Source organism: Garra rufa, chromosome 9, assembly GCF_049309525.1.
Source record: "Garra rufa chromosome 9, GarRuf1.0, whole genome shotgun sequence".
NCBI lineage: Eukaryota > Metazoa > Chordata > Actinopteri > Cypriniformes > Cyprinidae > Garra > Garra rufa.
In genome coordinates, this window is record NC_133369.1 from 13,171,878 (window position 1) to 13,192,407 (window position 20,530).

The window sequence follows — 20,530 nt, forward strand, 5'->3', positions numbered from 1 at the left end:
CCAGAACCAGTTTTTCAAACGACTTCATGACAACAGATGTTAGCGCCACAGGTCTGTAGTCATTAAGTCCTGTTTTCTTGGATTTCTTTGGGACAGGAATAATGGTTGAGCGTTTTAGGCAGTGAGGGACTTCATACAGCTCCAGAGACCTGTTAAAGATCTATGAAAAAATGGGGGCCAGCTCATCAGCGCAGGTTTTCAGACAGGCTGGTGTCCCACCATCTGGTCCTGGTGCCTTTCTTCTTTTGTTCTTCCTGAAGACCTGGCGCACCTCATCTTCGCTGATTAGAAGTGGAGAGGGGGGAGAGGGGGGTTGCTGGAGGTGTTAATGGTTGTGTGAAGAGATCATCAGAACAGGTTTAGGGGGTTTCAAATCTACAGTAAAACTCATTCAGGTCTTCAGCAAGTCATTGAGTCGCCTCAGTACACGGGGGTGGTGTCCTGTTTGTGATGGTTTTCAGGCCTTTCCACACTGAACTTGGATCATTCGAAGTGAACTGATCTTCTAACCTTTTTGCATAGGTCCTTTTAGCCACTCTAATCTCTTTATTCAGTGTGTTCCTGGTCTGGTTGTACAAGACGCTATCCCCTTTTCTGTAGGCATCCTCTTTGGCCTGACAAAGATGTCTGAGTTTTTCTGTAAACCATGGCTTGTCATTGTTGTATGTTAAATAAGTTCTGGTAGGAATGCATAAATCCTCACAGAAACTGATATATGAAGTAACAGTCTCTGTGAGCTTGTCCAGATCGGTGGCAGCAGCTTCAAAAACACTCCAATCAGTCAAATAGAAACAGGATTGTAAGACCTGTTCTGTTTCGTTTTACAGTCTTAACTACAGGTTTAGCAGTTTTAAGTTTTTGCCTGTAGGATGGTATAAGATGGACCAGACAGTGATCAGATAGTCCCAAAGCTGCCCGTGGGACAGAGTGATATGCTCCTTTAATTGTGGTGTAGCAGTGGTCCAACTATATTACTGTCTCTGGTCGGACATGTAACATGCTGTCTGTATTTTGGCAGTTCACGTGAGAGATTTGCTTTGTTAAAATCCCCAAGAATGATTAAAACAGAGTCCGGGTGTTGTTGTTCTGTCTCTGTGATCTGGTCGGAGAGTTTCTGCAACGCCAGGCTTACGTGCGCTTGCGGTGGAACGTACACACTCACGAGAATGAACGAGCAAAACTCTCGCGGCAAATAGAACGGTTTACAGTTAATGAAAAGCACTTCTAGATCAGAACAGCACGTCTTCTTTAACACTGTTACATTTGTACACCACCTCTCATTGATGTAAAAGCACGTCCCGCCACCGTGCGATTTCCCCGTCGATTTTGTGTCGCGGTCTCCTCTGAACAGCTGATATCCCGGTAGATGAATCGCGCTGTTCGGTATAGCCGCGTTCAGCCAGGTTTCCATGAAACACAGAGCAGCAGAATGTGAAAAATCCTTATTTGTCCGGGAGAGCAGAATGAGTTCGTCCGTTTTGTTGGGTAGAGAGCGTAGATTCGCCAGATGTATGCCGGGCAGCAACATCCTGAATCCACGCTGACGAAGCTTCACGAGCGCACCGGCGCACTTCCCCCTCCTGCGCGTCCGAAAGCGTCTCAGCGCTGCTGCTCCGCCAACTAATATGTTCAGCAAAACGTCTGAATAATCAAAAACCGGTTGGAGATTATATGGTGTGTTCTGCCGAATGTTCAGCAGTTCATCTCTGGTGAAACTGATCGTGTTTGCAGAACAAAAAACAGGAAAAACGAACAAAAACACTAAAACAACTGGAGAGCTAAGCACAGAGGCTGCCATCCGCGGCGCCATCTTGACGAGAAGCTGTGTATATTTCTGACTGCATATGTAACTTTATGTTTTTTAGGTTTGTTAGTATGACACAGTCTGTGAGATGGAAGTCTGGAAACTACTACTACTAACTGTCAATATCAGTTCGATAAGCAGTTGGATGGATTATAGATGAACCGTGTCTAATGTATTCACACGCTGCAGTCAGCAGGTGCTCGATGGACAGTTCTGCTGATTTCAAATGCCTTCACACAAATAATGCTAATTATCCTGTTTTGGAAAAGGAGTTTATGTCTTAATCTAATATGTGTTTCATAAAAAGTGAAAATGTCTTATTAAATATTATAGCATATCCAAGCAGTTTTAACCCAATTGCACACACAAACCCATATGCACATCACTACTTGTTCATGACATAATATTTCACCATGCAGCCCATATTTAATTTTATATAACCAAGCTCATTTCCCCCCTAAACAGACCATCAAGGCGACATCCCCTCTTGGTGATCCCAGGGTGACTTACAACCTGGAGGAAGGTCAGGTTCCTGAGACCAACATGCCTGTGCGCTTCTACATCAAGCCTAACCGGAGGGACGGTTCGGCCTCTATCTTGGTGGCAGAGAATCTGGACTATGAGACAACACGTTTCTTTACGCTTCGAGTGCGTGTACAGAACGTGGCGGCTGTACCACTAGCTTCCTTCACTACTGTCTATGTTAACATCACAGGTGAGAGATATCCTAATCTTCTATAAATTACATCAAAATTGTATGCAACATAAATATTAGTACCACAAATTTGGGGAATATTTAGTTGAGGTCAAAAGTTTACATACACCTTGCAGAATATGCAATATGAATATGCAATAAATGATTTTACCAAAGTAAAAGGACACAAAATGCATGTTATTTTTTATTTAGTACTGACCTGAATAGGATACTTTACATAAAAGATGTTTACATACAGTCCACAAGAGAGGATAATAGTTGAATTTATAAAAATGACCCTGTTCAAAAGTTGAACACTTGATTCTTAATACTGTGAGTCCCTTGTTTGTCCTGAAAAGTTAACTACCCGCTGTTCTTCAGAAAAATAAATTGTGTATTTGAACCCTTTCCAACAATGACTGTATGATTTTGAGATCCATCTTTTCACACTGTGGACATCTGCAACTATTACAGAAGGTTCAAATGCTCACTGATGCTTCAGAAGGAAAAACAATGCATTAAGAGCCAGGGAGTGAAAACATTTGGAATTTGAAGATCAGGGTAAATTTATCTTGTCTTCTGGGACACATGTAGGTATCTTCTGTAGATTCTGAAAGGCAGTACTAAATGAAAAACTAGGATATTTAGGCAAAATAAGAAAAATGTACACATTTTCATTCTGTTCAAATGTTTACACCCCTGGCTCTTGCATGCATTGTTTTTCCTTCTGAAGCATCAGTGAGCATTTGAACCTTCTGTAATAGTTGAATGTGAGTCCCTCAGTTGTCCTCGGTGTGAAAGATGGACCTCAAATTCATACAGTCATTGTTGGAAAGGGTTCAAATACACAGATGTGCTGAAAAAAAAACACAAGGACGAACAAGGTACTCATGAACAACTATCACTAAACAAAACAACAACAAACAAAAAAACAGCTGTGGACCATTCAGGTCACACAGTATTAAGAATCAAGCATATGTAAACTTTTGAACAGGGTCATTTTTATAAATTCAACTATTATTTGTAAACGTCTTATATGAGAAATATCTTATTCAGGTCAGTACTAACTAAAAAATAACATGCGTTTTGTATGATCCCTCTTATTTTGGTAAAATAATTAACATTTTGCAGATTCTGAAAGGTGTATGTAAACTTTTGACTTTAACTGTATATAGTTCACAAGAAGCGCAGTTTCTGGAATATACTTTAAGTCTTTTGTAACACTGTCAGTGCATTACTATAGTACCATGTCTAAAAATCTTGGTAACTCCTTACTATTTTATACTTAGTGTAAGACAAATAGAAAGAAAGAGAACAAAAATGCAAAAATCTGACACGATGATAATAGTCCATGTTGACACCTCTCACTAGCGCGCTACAAATATGCCTCGACAACCGGTTCCACGCTGCCTGTGTGCCCTCAGAGAGGTAAACACATTTGCGGTAGTTTAGCAATCAGCATTTCATGCCAGCGCGGTTTCTCAGAAGCACAGCAGTGTCTGATCTGATCCACTGATTGTGTTTGAGCCGCTGACGCTAATGTTTTTTTTCCCTTTCTTCATAGCTCATTTAGCCTGCGTTGTGCATTTGTACACAAAAGTGTTCTCTGCTGTCATTGAGTGTATGTGGAAATCCAGAGCGCTGATGAGTGCATGACAGGTGGAGGGTGGGGGGCGTAGAGCAGCGGTGTGTGTGTGTAATAGGAACAGTGAAGAGCTTTGGCACCGACACACAACGCTTGAAACCACATCAGCATTAATTAAGAGGAAAATGGAGATTGAAATAGAGGGAAAAGGAGACAAAAAGCCCACGGAAAAACTAGTTTAGAGGAGCTGTAATCTATGAAGTGCAGAGAATCCAGACAATAAACCCACATTAAGTGAATCCACACATTAAAATCTGCATGTATTCATGCCTAACTTAGACACAGTTAACCACACACCAAACGTGATCACAATCTGAAATAAAAAAAGATGAAAAGACCAAAAAATGACCTCAAAAGTGACTTAAAAATGCCATTGAATATAAAAAATAGATAAAATATTAAACCAAGTGGGAAGTATTTTTTAAAAGAAGACTGCAAAAGCATATTTTTGAAGTAAAACTATTTTAAAAAGGTCATCAGATGCAAAATCCATGCACTTTTACATGTTGTATGAACATAAATGTGTGTTGGCAGTGTGTGTACACAACCACCCTATAAAGATGAAAATCCACCCAGTGGTATATTTTTAATCCCTATAAATAATATCCCCTTTTTCAATCAAGCCGTTCTCTGATCCTTGGCTGTGTCAGACAGACCAAGGCCGCTCCCATGCAATTGTTTCGACGCCGGAGCAGGGACGTAGACAAGAATGACTCCTAAGCGATTGAAGTTTTCTGTTGTTGGATGTAGAACTGAACATAGTAGTCATCATTTACTCCCGACATCCGAGCTGCTGAAGATGCAGTGGATCAATTTTGTTTTTGAAGGGAATGCAGCTAAATGCAGCTAAAGTAAACAGGACAGCGCATCAACCTAAAGAAGAGATGGGTGGAGTGAGCAGAGCTCATTAGCATTTAAAGAGACATTTAACAAAACAGGTTGCTGTGAAAAGAGCTGATTTTGGTTAAAAGCAAGTTTTTTTACATTATGATATATATTAAGCAAAATTCTTCTTTCTAGAGTTTTTTAGCTGACTAACATATTTATGGTCACTGAATATGCTTTTTCTGAGGTAAATGTGGTGTTATTCGACAGGCTGTTATATTGACGTCTTTGCGTGGTTAAAAACACTAATTGAGCGATTACATGACACAGGATACGGATTTCGAGAGGTTGTACTCTTTCTTTAACATACATTCAGATGTTCATTCATGTTTATTTCATGCCATAACCGGTATTAAAGCGGAGGAGTTGATCAGTTCATGTGCACTTCGCACTGCCGCTGAGATACTACAGCAACCTGTCACTCCACATTAATACAGTGCCAAAACAGTATTTATTGTTTGAATATTGTAATAAAATGGACATGATTTGCAATATGAGACTTTGTTATCAAAAGTAACAAAGCACAAAGCTTTTTATTGGATGGAAGGCGCCTTACAATATTCCGTTCATTCACTAAAAACAGGCTAGTCTAATCGATTCTCGGGATGTAAGGATCAATATCATTTTGTAAAAATGAGAATTATAACGAGAATTATATTTAACCCATACCTATTGCTTTCACTCTTTTCTCAGATGTGAACGACAATGTTCCCTTTTTTATGTCATCCACGTATGAGGCGACGGTCCCAGAGGGTGCGGAGATTGGCACATCAGTTGCTCAGGTCTCAGCAACTGACCTGGACTCTGGGCTTCATGGAATGGTAAGACTCTTCTAAGCTTGTTCCTACATGGTTCTCTCTAAATGGCAATTGACACTGCACCGACAGACACAAACAGATGAAAACACACATCGTCAGGTTTTTCTCAGATCATTGTGTTAACCCTGTGGCATCTGTTGGTGTTGGCAGGTGCTTGATGTTGATTCTCCAATTAAATTGGCTTTAAAACTCTTAAACTACCTTGCGTTGATTCTTATAATACTTAATGCAATGTGCTTTATTCATCTTGTCTGGCACTCTTTTCTATCTAGATTAACTACATCATTCTGAAGGATCAAAGTGGCGACTCGCAATTCTTTAGCATTAATTCCTACACGGGCATCATTCACACCCGGGCCACCTTCGACCGTGAGCAGAAAGGCTCCTACTTGATCGAGGTCCAGTCTCAGGACAGCTCAGAGTCGGCGCGACCCGGTCAACAGGGCCAACCCAACACAGGTGTGATCCATCAAACATGTCTTCTTAACCCCTCGGTCGCTTTGTTTCCCCCTCCAACAATTACAGCGGGGCACACCAGCCTCCAGGATGAACTCCATTCATTAAGACTTCAATGAGTCACGCCTAATGAAGAACTAATGCCATCCAAGGGATTTCTGTGTAATATTGACTGCGTATAATATAATCAGACTGCAGTTTTAATATTAAACAGTCATTAGGATGTTTAATACAATTTTCACAAATAATAATTTCTATGAAGGCTGTCCTTGGAAATGCTTTTGAATGGTTGTGCAAATATATACACATATTCACATTTGAGCTTGTATGCTAATTAAATTTCATCATACAGTGAATGACAATGACTTTGTTTTTGTTCTGTTGTCCCATCTTGGTTTGATTTCTAAAAGAATTATCCATAAAGAAGGGCTTTTCTCTTGAGAGTCTATATGCATTGATGTGATCTGGAAGTAATGCACACCTCTTCTGCCCTGTAGACACAGCCTACGTGAGGGTTTTTGTCACAGATGTTAATGACAACGCTCCAGCCTTCTCTCAGCCTGTATATGAGATCAGCGTGGAGGAAGACAAAGAAGTGGGCTTTGTGGTCATTACCGTTACAGCTAACGATGAAGATGAAGGTAATTTTTTCCCCGTTGTGTGTAGGTGTATCAAATATCTTCTTGAGGTGGTCCTGTCACTTGTCTTTAGTTTGTGGATTTTGTTGTTTTAGTTTTGTTTGTTTGTGCAGTGATTTCTATCTGACAGCCCACTGATATATTTGACAGAGACGGAGGAGGAGGGGTTGCAAAAAGAAATTGAGCGAAATAAATCTAGGTGGAAAATTCGCTCCTTGTTGTGCTGAGCTTGTTAGCAAATCTCTGTGGTGAATGTGGGTGTAACAATTTCAGCACCCCATTTGATGTTTGTCTCTTTGATTTGTTTTACTTTGTTGTCTTCAAGAAAAAGAATTAAATAAGTAGCAGGCCTTCTTTAATGATGGAAGTAAACCCTTGTGTGAAAGATTTTGCGTCGAAATTTACATGAGATGCGTGACATCTGAGGGACCAGGCAAATAACCATTGAGATTTTTTAAATGGAACGGAATAGGCAGCGCCACACTTTTGAAAAAAATACTGAGATGATAAAAGTAGTGAGTAATGGTAGATTTTTGACAAAACTCTCGAGAGGCTCAGGTGGCGTAACCAGAGATTAAATGAGAAAGAAAATAACAAGTGTATTAAACAAGCTGCGCAAATTCATTCATCTATTATCTGTCACTCAAACAAAAAAAAGTTTTTTTAGTTCACCTAAAACTGAGAATTCTGCCATTTACTCAACTTCATGTCATATGTATGAATTTCTTTTTATTATGAGTGCTCTTTTCCATATGGCACCACGTAAGTGCCATAAAAGTGGTCTGCTTTATTCCATGACTTCAAAACATATCTAAAACATTTTCCCAATCTCAGTTGAGATTGATGCACTATGTTTAATACGGGTTACATATTGTACAGATTCTGTTGTTGTTTTATTAACATTTTGAATTTGTTAAAAAATATTTTTTTGTTTTTAAGCATTTCATATTTATTACAAGGCTGTAACAATTTAAACAATATATGACCCTGGACCAAAAAATTAGTCATAAGGGTAATTTTTTTTAAAATTCAGCTTTATACATCTTTATAGCATATGAAATCTGAATAAATAAGATTTTCATTGATGTATGGTTTGTTAAGATGGGACAATATTTTGTCGAGATACAACAATTTGAGTGTGCAAAAAATCTAAATACTGAGAAAATCGCCATTAAAGTTGTCCAAATGAAATTCTTAGCAATGCATATTACTAATCAAAAATTTTCATATATAACAAAAGTTTTCATATATTTATGGTAGAGCGTCACAAAATATATTCATGGAACATGAACTTTACTTAATATCCCAATGATTTTTGGCATAAAAGAAAAATTTAATTTTTGATCATTTTGACCTATACAATGTATTTTTGCCTATTGCTACAAAAATAACCGTGCTACTTAAGACTGGTTTTGTGGTCCAGGGTCACATATATTTTATTTGTGAACTTATGTTGAGCTTATCTTTTTAATAGTTAACTTTTAACTATTTTTGAATTTTTCAAATCATCAGTCATCAAAGCTCAGTAAATATTGGTGACAGACACGGCATTTATATTTATACGTTATATTTCTCCATGCTAATTACTCATTAAAAACTCCCACAGACCCTGTTGACATTTCTTGCCATTTTAAGTCTTTTTGGATGTTACAAAGTGGTTATATCTTAGTGTGTGAGTTGTTTACTTACTTTTCTAAACTAATCTTCTCATTAACAACATTATATTTGTTCATTCGGACTGATTTGTGAATGTGAAAGAACACTCAAGGCGGGATTCATCTCATAAACCAATCACAGCTGAACATAACCAGACATATCCAATCATATCTTGATGGAGGCATTGCCTCCTCTCACATGACTTTCCCCCATTCATTCTTAATTACCCCCCACCAAACTCACCACACGCTTTAGCGGGTCTGTTAAAACTCAATGTGCTCAGGGGAGGCGAGAGAGATGCGGACTCCTGCTGTAACTTTACTGCTATTGGACAATGTTTCTTTAAAAAATTAGTTATTTATATACTTTGTATATTTATTTATACACTATATATATAATCTTGTTTAATGGTTGAGTAATTCAGAATTAAATTTTTGATGAACAATCTTTTTAAGATAACTCCAAAAGGCAGAAAGAGGGACAATATGCAGTTTTGTTGTCCAAACTGCTCCACACAGCAGCATACTTTGGTATTGTTACCAAAGTATGCAGAACCCCTGAAGGGCAAGCTGAAACTACAGGGAGTTCATGTTTATTTCAATAGCGCACAGACTTTGCAATGATGTAACTATCGCCATTACACCATTTTACAGAAGACAGCCTGTATTTTTTTCCTTGTAATGTAAGATGCCAAAATTAGCATGTGCACGAGCATTGCTGACAGCGTACTTTACCTTAATGCTATGCATTGTTTGACCTCTGAAATGAAACTTGGCTGTTTAGTAAATGATTTATTTATGTCTTTAGAGAGCCCGTATCCTTCAGACAATCTAAGAACTGCCTGAAAACATCGCCTTAACTGTGAATGCATGAGCAGCTATGAATTAGTCTAGCGAACTCTCGGTGGTCAGTTAAATTTGCATATTTTGGAGTGACTACTGCTGTTGGAACATTCGGTCCGACGCTCTTTCCTCCGTCAGCCATAGAGTCGCTCCTGTTACTCTGAGCGTGACAGGCTTGGACAAATCACCTATCCGTCCAACGTAGCATGGCAGGCTGCCTGTCTGCCCACCCCCTCATTTCTCATCCTCTGCCTGTAGAATATTCCAGGCTGTCACCTCCACACATCTCGGTGACACGATTCCTCCACCTGATCTTGCTCTGATTTCCATCAAGGCATGGCGACTTCGGCTCATCTGTCAACATAAACAAACAGGCGGGAGCGCGATGTCTCTCACGGCGATGCGGCTTCACCTGTTACATATGCATGACAAATTATGTGTGGCGTGGAGCCGTGTCAACAAGCAGACTGAAGCGAAAGAGACAGGGGCTGCGGGATGGAGACGTGCAGGTGTCTGATAGCTCATTAATGACGAGACGCCCGCGCCGTCGTGGAGGTGAGAAGGGTGACGTGACCTGCCACGGCTGGATGGACGGTCCGGAGCCGAGCGACAGCTAATATCTCACAACTGTCATGAAGGGGAATGCAAATCGAAGCTTGATGTCCCTCTGTCCCCTTCCTGCTTTGAAAGGCACAATGAATGAGATCGCCATTAAAATGCAATATTTCTTATTACGCTGGGGATGAAAATGGGGAATAGGAATAATTAGGAGCTGATTTGCAGGAGAGAAGGAATTTTATGGTCCTGTTAAGTGTTTCCTAAAGCTGATTAGCAGTGCCCTCTCTGAGCTGTTCATTAAACTCCAGACTGATTTCAAAGATGGAATATGTAAAACATGGCAAACTTTCTTCAACAGCTGAATGAGCACAAGGTCTCCTAGACTTTCAGCTGTCTTTCATCACCAGTGACCATTCTATAGATCACAGTGGTTAGGTTTAACCTGCTTGGCCTGTGGTGGTGCTGTGGGGAGGGCCGCCATATGGCCCGGCTAGTCATTAAGGAAGCTTGCTTTTGGCAAAATCACTGGAGCTCCCCTCAGCAAGTGTCACAGCACATCACACTTCACAACCATGATGGCCGTAGCCAGGGTGAGCACGACACGTTCTAATGAAATCCTCACACATCACGCCCAGATGGTGTTTGTCTCATAGAATCTGATCCGGACTGGTAAACAGAGCTGGCGCGAAACTAGAGTCTTTCCCCACTGCAATGTACCATGGGTGGATAAAGCCATTTGGGGTCAAGCTGGGAAGCAGAAAAAGTGTGAAAGATAGACTATGACAATTGTTTGAAATGAGATTTTCAACCACAGATCTACATCTGCATAGAGAAGTGTAAAATATGTACAAAACAGTCACATGTAATGTTGATTTCCATATTTAAGCACAATCATATCATGCCTGTGTGCATTAGAGCTTTCTTGTCCTTTATGTAATCCTCATCAAATGAGCACAGATTAATGCTGACATTCTCTTTTTATCCAGCTCAGCCAAGCTTAACACTTCCTAGAATGCTAACGCTTCCCAAACCCCCCAAACAGGTGCCAATGCCAAACTGCGGTACCAGATTACCTCCGGGAACACCATGGGCACGTTCGATGTGGAGCCAGAGGTTGGCACGATCTTCATCGCCCAGCGGCTTGACTACGAGCAGGTGCAGCGCTACGAGTTACGGCTGGTCGCCTCGGATGGAAAATGGGAAAACCAGACAATGGTTGTCATTAACGTCATCAACCAGAATGATGAGGCACCCCTTTTCACTCAGACCGAGTACCATGCCAGCGTCATGGAGGAGCTTACAGAGTTTCCCGTCCTTGTGCTAGAGGTAAGGGGTTAAAACACTTTGTGAGTGTCTTGTACATGTGCTGTACATTTGTTCCAGTTTTTGTAGTTTAAAGCTTAGAAAGAAAAACCAAAGCCTATTTGAAATAAATATTTTGACACACCCTGCCACGGTTGTCATTCTCTGCTAGCGTGTCTCAATATTGCTGTCTATTGTGCTGTCAGTGTAAAAAACAGACTTCAAAGGCTTCGCATAAACATACCGGAAAAGAGGTGGAGAGAACTATCGGCATTCCTTTGCTGTGACTATTAACTTTTAATTGCCTCATATGTTCTCTGACAAGTGTGCTGAATTATAATATGCATGCCTGTTTATTCCCATCTGTTCTTCATACAGGTCTCAGCCACGGATCCAGATCAGGAGGCGGACCAGCGTGCGGTGCGGTATTCTCTACACGGACAGGGAGCTGGTAGTGAATTCACCATAGATGAGATGAACGGTAGGATCTTCGCCCAACGTCGTTTAGATCGCGAGGTTCGCTCAGCCTGGCAATTCCTGGTACTTGCCACTGATGAGAACGGGGCAGGTCTTACCGGGTTTGCTGATGTTCTAGTCGAAGTTCAGGATATCAATGACAACGCACCTGTCTTCATGTGTGCAACAGACAACTGCTTTTTGGGTCACGTGCCTGAAAACTCCCCAGCGGACACGTCCATAATGGAGATGCGAGCCACCGATTTAGACGATCCAAAAGCTGGGAAGAACGCTATCCTTACTTACAGGATTGTGCAGAATGTGCGCAATGAGATCAATCTCAACCTCTTCTCCATCAACCCAGCCACCGGCACTATCTATACTGTTCTGCGCTCTTTGGACAGGGAAGTGGTGGACCGATATCTCGTTGTGGTGGAAGCTCGAGATGGAGGAGGACTTTCAGGCACAGGAACAGCCACCATTGTAGTTTCCGATGTCAATGACCATCCTCCAGTGTTCACCCAAAGAGTCTACATGGCCTCAATGCCAGAAAACTTGGACATCAACAGTGAGGTCGTAGTAGTGGCTGCCACAGATGGTGATGAAGGTGAAAATTCAGTCATGACGTTCAGCATCATTGGTGGAGACGAAGACCGCAAATTCTTCATTGAGACTGACAAGGTGAACCGTCGTGGCATTGTGAGACTAAAGAAGAAGATCGACTTTGAAAAGCCACATGAGCGCACATTCAACTTGACTGTCAAAGTAGAGGATGCTGACTTCTTTAGCCTGGCCTATTGCATCATTCAGGTGGAAGATTCCAATGACCACGCTCCAGTGTTCTTCCCGCAGTTCTACGAGGCGGGATCAATGTTCGAGGATGTTCCTGTAGGCACCATTGTCGCACAGGTGACAGCCGTGGATCTAGACTCTGGTCAAAACGGGAGGTTCACATACAGCATCGCCACAGAATCCGACCCCTTTCAGCAGTTTCTTGTGGATAAGAGTGGTTGGGTTGTGGTAGCTGACTCTCTGGACAGAGAGAAGGTGTCTCAACATAGGCTTATGATCCTGGCCACAGACATGGGCAGCCCTGCTCTGACCGGCTCTGCCATTGTGCTAGTGACCGTACAAGATGTCAATGACAATGGTCCAGAGTTTGAAGCTTTATATCGGCCCATTGTGTGGGAGAACACTATTGCACCACAGGTCGTTCACATGAACGACACATCCGTTCTGTTGCATGTCATTGACAGGGACACATCATCTAACGGAGGGCCTTTTTCCATTCGTCTGCTGATGCTGACTTCTGATGTTACTAATTTCAACTTGACTGATCTGCGGAATGGCAGTGCCATGATAACCGCTCTCCGCAGCTTTGACCGGGAACAGCAGAAGCAGTATCTTCTTCCCATCCTGATGATTGACAGCGGCTCACCACCAATGAGCTCCACCAGTACACTCACCGTCATAATTGGAGATAAAAATGACCATCCTCATGCTCCTGGACACAGCGAATTCATAGTATACAACTTACAGGGTATGTTTCAGAGAAATGTCTTAATCTTAAATAATAATAATATATAATAATAAATAATAATCTTACTTTGATATACAGTCAAACCAAAATTTGACACCTTCAGTATTTCTCACATTATCACAGTTTATTCGCTATAGTTTAGAAAATGGTAATAAAATATGACAAGAACTCAGAGTTAAACTGTGTCAGAACAAATTCATCTTGATAATGTCAGATAACTTTGATAGAAAGGTATGTAATGGACTACAATCAAAAATTCAGACAACAGTTAGTATGACAATATTTACACAACGATCAATAATTTGTTGACCAATTACCAAGCAATGCTTAATTTTCTTCAGTCTGTGTTGTAAAAAGGTCACATTAGCAATTTAAGAAAAAAAACACTTAAGCAAAACATGGTCAGGTCAAAGTATCTAAATAATTTTTGGTCCCAATTGTTTTTCAGTTTTACTGGTAGTCCACTGTTATGAATAATTTTTAGGTATAATATGTCACAGTTTACTTTTACTATCCACACTTACATAAATGAACTACAGTGCCCTGCACCCACTCGTAAAAATATTTCAAAAATTATATCTGGTGTCTGAATAATTTTTGGTTTGACTGTATTTCATGGTATTTTTATGGTACTCCAAAGTACTTCCAAGAATACCATGATACTACCTTTCTGCTTGTCCAAAATTCTGTAGTACTTTTTGTACTCCAAGGTACTTCAAAATGCACCATGGTACTGCAATGGTAAATGCGTAGACTATGGTATTGCCCTGCTACATGTCCAGAATACCATGGTAGTACCATGCTTCACTTCCAAAGTACCATGGGATTATTTTAAAGGGGTAGTTCATCCAAAAATGAAAATTCTGTCATTAATTTTTCACCCTCATGTCGTTCCAAATCTGTAAGACCTCTGTTCTTTTTCAAAACACAAATTATGAAATTTTTGATAAAATCCAAGAGCTTTCTGACTCTGCTTAGACAGTAACGCAAGTACCACGTTCAAGGCCCAGAAAAGTAGTCAAGACATCCAATAAAATGTGGCAATCAACTGTAATATTATTAAGATATGAGAATACTTTTTGTGTGCAAAGAAAACAAAAGCAACGACTTTGGACTATTTTAACAATGTCCTTATTAACTTTCTGGGCCTTGAACGTATCAGTTGTATTGCTGTCTATGGATCAGGAAGCTTTTGGATTTCATCAAAAACATCTTAATTTGTGTTCCGAAGATTAACTAAGGTTTGGAACGACATGAGGTTGAATAATTAATGACAGAATTTTCATTTTTGAGTCAACTATGCCTTTAAGGTACTTTAAAAATATTTAATGGTAAATGTGAAAGAGAAACTTAGGTACTGCAATGGTACATGGCCAAAACACAGTTTTTTAGTCTTCTTAATGCATCACATTTTAGGAAAGAAATATAGCATTACATGATATATTTTTAGCATTTTTCTCTTTTCTCTGATGGAAATGCATTAGGCTTCTAATAAGAATTCGTCATAGCTCAAACATGGCATGATGCTAACAATTTACTTAAATCCCAGGTTTAAGAGGCACATAAGCAGGAACCATTTTAAAGGATGTTGATTTCATGACTAACAGGATTACAGCATTTCATTTTGCCTTTTGGAGAAATGGCAATGTTGCATGCTAATAGCATTGCATCCCCCCCACTGTGCTGTTTAAGTGGGTCCATATGCGCCAATGAGATGCTCTGCTTTTTGCTTATCTTTTTAAAGATATGTCTCCTCCGCCCACCCACACACGCGCATCGCCCCAGGTATCGCACAGCCTGGATGGAGGTAGCTTTTCTCTAACCTCATTATGTATTTTCCCCAGGTACACTCCCCACGACGGTGCTTGGACAGGTTCAATCCCCTGACCTTGATGACTGGAGCGAGAAGGTTTACAAGTTCCAAGGCAAACCCCCCAGGTGCTTTGATCTTCTATTGAAGTTTGATTCAAACTCTACTGTGTCAAGTGACACTTACATGAGAAGAAAAAAAGAACAAAAGTGAGGGGAGGATAAAGGATGAGAGCGTGCGGAGCACAGCGTATTAGCTTACTGACATCTCGCCTGTCACTCGCCTTTTTAATTTCAAAATTCACTCTGAAGTGATACACGGATTCTCTCCTAGTAACTGATAAGAAAGATTACGTTGGCTGGAGGTTCTCTCTAATGAGCTGCATCTAAGTGTGATGGTCTTTGTCCAAACCAGACTCAGAGGCTCATGCCAACGATGGCACCTTTAAGCAAAGCGATTATGCTAACACTCTACAAACCACTGCCAACTCAATCAGTTTAGTCTCGAGTTCAATCACAGTCTATTTCAACTTCCATCCAAAGCTGTGCCCGACGGTGTGTTGTGGAGGATCTGCTCTCATTAATTTGGATAATTAACACATTAATACATTAGCAGTTTGATGCTAGCTAGTGTGACACATCTCTTGGCTCCAAGAGCGTAGCTTCGATCCAAGCAGTTTTTCATTTGCTTACTTGACAGTTAAGTACCTAATTTGGCACCGGAGCTGAAGGTTACCATCGAGGTGGAACTCTATTCCTGTTATATGAACATGATTGAATTTAATTTGAACAGTGACTACTGTGAGTTTTGCGACCTTGCTGTACAATGTTCGAAGTCACAGGGCCAAACATAGCTTCATAGCAAACGCCGTATTAAGAGCCATAAACCAGTGTTGCTTTAATAGACGTGTCATTTTCATTTTGTGTCCTTGTCCTCTTAGCTCACGTTACAAGACAGAAGCTCGTCACTCACACTCACATTACATTTTGAAATCTGGGTCCAAGAGAGACATGAGCAACAGCCATTGACATTGCAAGTCTGCAGTCGTCTTATTTTTTAATTATTTTTCAGCTTGTGCAAAACTGTACAAAAAATGACCAAAAACCTTTCCTCCCAGTGGTCAAGAATAGACTCTTGCATTACTATATGTGTTAGTTTATGTGAGAAAATGCAAATTCAGGATAGTAGATACGGTCAGAGATGCATTTTTTTGTGGAAGCTGTATTATTTTTTCAGGATTTTTGATGAATAGAAAGTTCAAAAGAACAGCAATTATTTTATGTGTAACAAAAAGTCTTTACTGTGACAGCTGATCAATTGAATGCATCCTTGCTGATTAAAAGTTTTTTTTTAATCATACTGACCCTAAAAATATTTTCTAATTTTAAACAAATTTAATGCAATTTAGTGATGGTTTATGCTTTAAAGCAAGAAAAAGTTGCATTTAACCACACTTAAAAAAACAGAGGAGGGATAATACAACTGTGACCTAGACAGAGAGCGTATCCATAGTAAGAGAGAGCAAGGAAAAGAGATTGGTGTGGCCCAGCTGTTCCTGGAATCTCTTATACAGAACAGCAGAAGTGTCCCTGTCATGGTCATCACATCTGGAGATGGAGACAGGAGTTGACATAAGTGCTTTCACTGATATACACACTGCCATTAAAAATACAGCTTGAGTCATCTTACAGCATCAGTGCTGCTCTCTCATGTGTGATGATCCAGGAATGAACCTTGGAATGAATCCCCAGTTACTATTTGTCTAAGTTTAAAAGGATACTTCACCCAAAAATGGAAATTCTGACACAATTTTGTCAGCCTCATGCTGGTCCAAACCAACATGACTTTCTTTTTCCATCAAACACAGAGATGTTAGACAGAACGTTGACGTCGCTGTCTTTTGGCTGTCGGGGGCAGCCGTGGCCTAATGGTTAGAGATTCGGACTTGTAACCCAAAGGTTGCAGGTTCGAGTCTCAGGTCCGGCAGGGATTGTAGGTGGGGGGAGTGAATGTACAGCACTCTCTCCACCCTCAATACCACGACTGAGGTGAGTCCCTTGAGCAAGGCACCGATCCCCCAACTGCTCCCCGGGCGCCGCAGCAATGGCTGCCCACTGCTCCGGGTGTGTGTTCACGGTGTGTGTGTGTTCACTACTGTGTGTGTGCACTTGGATGGGTTAAATGCAGAGCACAAATTCCTTGTATGGGTCACCATACTTGGCCTCACTCACCCCCTTTCCTTCCTTTCCTTCCTTTGTCTAAAAAGTGAAGGAGTACAGATGCTGTTAAACTCTAACAAACACAAAAAAGGATTATAACAGTCATTCATCCATATTTGTACAATATATTCTAATTGCTATACCACACTTTCTCTTAAACATCTTTATTTACTACATGAGTAAATTAAGAATTGTCTGTTTAATTCTGTTAATTATATTAGTATTTAAAGGTGGTAAATTGAGATGATCATAAATACACTAGTTGATTCTTGAGTCATGCATTAATTCTCATCTTTTTGCCCCACTAAACATGAACCCACACAGGCAATTCAGCCTGAACCAGAACACCGGTCAGCTGAGCATCCGAGAGGGAACACCAGCTGGATTCTATAGCCTGCAGGTGAGGGTGGCAGATAAGAGCTGGCCCGACGTCACCTCATCGGCTGAGGTCATGGTGATGGAGCTGGAGGAGGAGGCGCTGAAGAATGCTGGGTCCATCAGACTGGGCAGTGAGTGATTCTTTCTTTCAAAAAAAAAACTAAAAACCAAAACTGAAATCTTAACATATGCTTACATCGTTATGTTTAACCCTCATTTTCTTTTTCCCAAAAATGCTCGTTAATATTACTGCATTGGTCCAAAACATATCGACTTGATTCACACATGGTATAACGACTTCTCCTCAAAAATTAAATAATTTTTGTATTTTTTAAAGATTTTTCTCCATACTTGTAACACTTGTGGTGTTCCTAGTCAAAACTGAATGGCCAACAGAAAATTGCTTGTAAATCTCTTAAGCTGTATTATTACCAAATGTTAGATCCAGTATTTTTATCAATTTGTTTTCTTTCACTTAGCCATTGGGTTTTGTAATTAGGGTTTCAATCGCATAGTGCTGAAACCCTATAGTAATTGTTAGAATGGCCATGGATCAGCAATTTCCATGTAAAACTGATCACGCAGAACAAACCGTAAGTTGTAGAGAATTAAAACTACAATGTTACCAAGGCTCTCCTCAATCGGCCTAATGGGGGCGCTACAGCGATCCAAAGTACGAAATCACTCATAACTCCTAAACTGTTTGTTGCAGACTCAAGTGTCTTATGTCATCAGAATCTTTGGCTCATGTCGGACAAAACACATGCCTCGATTTTGTCTGTCACCCGAAATTTTCTTTGGTCAATAATTGTCCAAAATGCGTATTTTAGAGCTAAATCTGAGGTCAGGTGAAAGAAGTCGCAGAGCTTAGAATTCTACATAAACAATTCTACATTATGTGGTTTTTTACACATATGCATGATATTCATATCATAAGATAGACCTACTCATTCCAAAAAAACTTTGCCTGTAGAACCACTGGTGTCAATCAAACCATTTGTTAAATGATTGAGAAATTGTAAAAAAAAGACTACTTTTGCGAACTAGTCCTAGTTCCTTTGGACTCTCTAGGTTAATAATTGTCCAAAACTGCCCAAAAGCCCATAAAGCCTAAACGAAAACTCACAACTTCGAAACTTCACAAAACCTGGTAAGCACATGCGACAAGTGATTCAAACAAGCATTATCACTCAAAAACTGAGGTGCATAAGCTCAGAATGAAACCCAAATGCATTTAAAAATACACAACTTTTGCATCCATGTATCTGATTAGAAAAAAGTGGCTGATTTTAAGTCCAATCAATTTGTTTGACCTTAAAAGTTGTGCACATTTCACATTTCAATGCAGATTTTGTAAACCTGTCATATGTAATCCAGGCTGATATTGATAAATGAGCATAATGCCGTTTGCAGCCTGAGTAAATGCTCTTACTCATTTCACATGCGAAGAGGCCATTTGCATAGAAGTCTTAGGATAGCGGGAATAGCGTGAAAAAAAAGTCCTGCAAAATAGGATCAAAGAGATGATTACATTATTAAATATGCTTGGGTTTTACATTGATTGCAAGTTCTTTATATGTGTGTGTTTGTTGTGCACAGACCTGACTGCAAATGAGTTTTTCCGAGCATCAGCGAATGAGGAGAGCCGATACATGCGTCTCCGCCGCCTCTTGTCCGAGCTCTTCCAGACTGATATGGAGAATGTTGACATCTTCACCCTGGCCAGTGGCAGCCAGCCAGCTCAGCATCACCTCAGCGTGTGGTTTGCCGCCCATGGCTCACCCTACTACAAGCCAGAGAAACTCCACGGCTACGTGGCCATGCACAAAGCTAAGGTGACAAAGACAAGTGCACAAAAACTCACACTTTTACACCAATCCACGTCTCCTGTGTTTCTCACATAGGCACAGACATGGAGTCTATGAAGCCGTTCACATTTACACGCGTCTCACACCTGCACTCAGAGACACGGGTCAATAAATATTTCATTTCCATGTAAGGTATGAGATGGTGGGCTGTCGCTTTGGGCCAGGGAGCCGAGCAGGATTCCTGAAAGGGAGTGAGGGAGGAAAGGATAGAAAGAACATGTTGCTCCCTGTGCAGCATCCACCAGTCTATAAATCAGGTGTAGAGTGGGCGCTCTTCACAGCCCAGCGTGGTGCTAATGCTCTCACCGAGATGATGTTGATGCACTACACAGGAAGCTGCTCTGACATTTTTAGAGCCGCTGCTGACTGATGTGATGGACTGCCCTTGAGTCCAGAACAAACAAACACTCATACTAACAGCACATGTACAGAAATGATTATGGTGAATCACTTGTGTTGCATTGTTCCTCTTGTAGATTGTTTTGGATAATAATGGATTTGGATTAAAATGCTAAAGATATAGTTCTCCAAAAATGAAAATTCTGTCATTAATTACTCACCTTTATGTCATTCCAAACCCGTAAGACCTTCGTTCATCTTCGGAACACAAATTAAGATATATTTGATGAAATCCAAAAGCTTTCTGACCCTGCAAGAGAAGAAATTGTTAAATAAAGTCGTAATTTTTATTTTCTTTGTGCACAAAAAGTATTCTCGTAGTTTCATAAAATTAAGATTGAACCATTTTATCAATGTCCTTACTACCTTTCTAGGCCTTGAACGTGTCAGTTGCGTTGCTGTCTATACAGGGTCAGAAAGCTCTTGGATTTTAGCAGAAATATCTTAAGTTGTGTTCTGAAGATGAACAAGATGAAGGTCTTACAGATTTAAAACATCATGAGGGTGAGTAATTAATAACAGATTTTTTTGTTTTGGCTGAACTATCCCTTTAAATGGGGGG

General features: G+C 40.4%; 1 protein-coding gene across 1 annotated transcript in view; it reads left to right on the forward strand.

Annotated features, from left to right (window-relative positions):
- LOC141343156 (neural-cadherin) overlaps positions 1-20,530 on the forward strand; it is a 156,564-nt gene that overhangs the window by 112,564 nt on the left and 23,470 nt on the right. Inside the window, exons 11-19 of the mRNA XM_073847757.1 lie at positions 2,270-2,519; positions 5,722-5,849; positions 6,119-6,305; positions 6,800-6,943; positions 11,039-11,322; positions 11,677-13,294; positions 15,139-15,232; positions 17,648-17,832; positions 19,301-19,536. Of these exons, the coding sequence (XP_073703858.1) occupies positions 2,270-2,519; positions 5,722-5,849; positions 6,119-6,305; positions 6,800-6,943; positions 11,039-11,322; positions 11,677-13,294; positions 15,139-15,232; positions 17,648-17,832; positions 19,301-19,536 (3,126 nt within the window). The remainder of the gene's footprint in view (positions 1-2,269; positions 2,520-5,721; positions 5,850-6,118; positions 6,306-6,799; positions 6,944-11,038; positions 11,323-11,676; positions 13,295-15,138; positions 15,233-17,647; positions 17,833-19,300; positions 19,537-20,530) is intronic.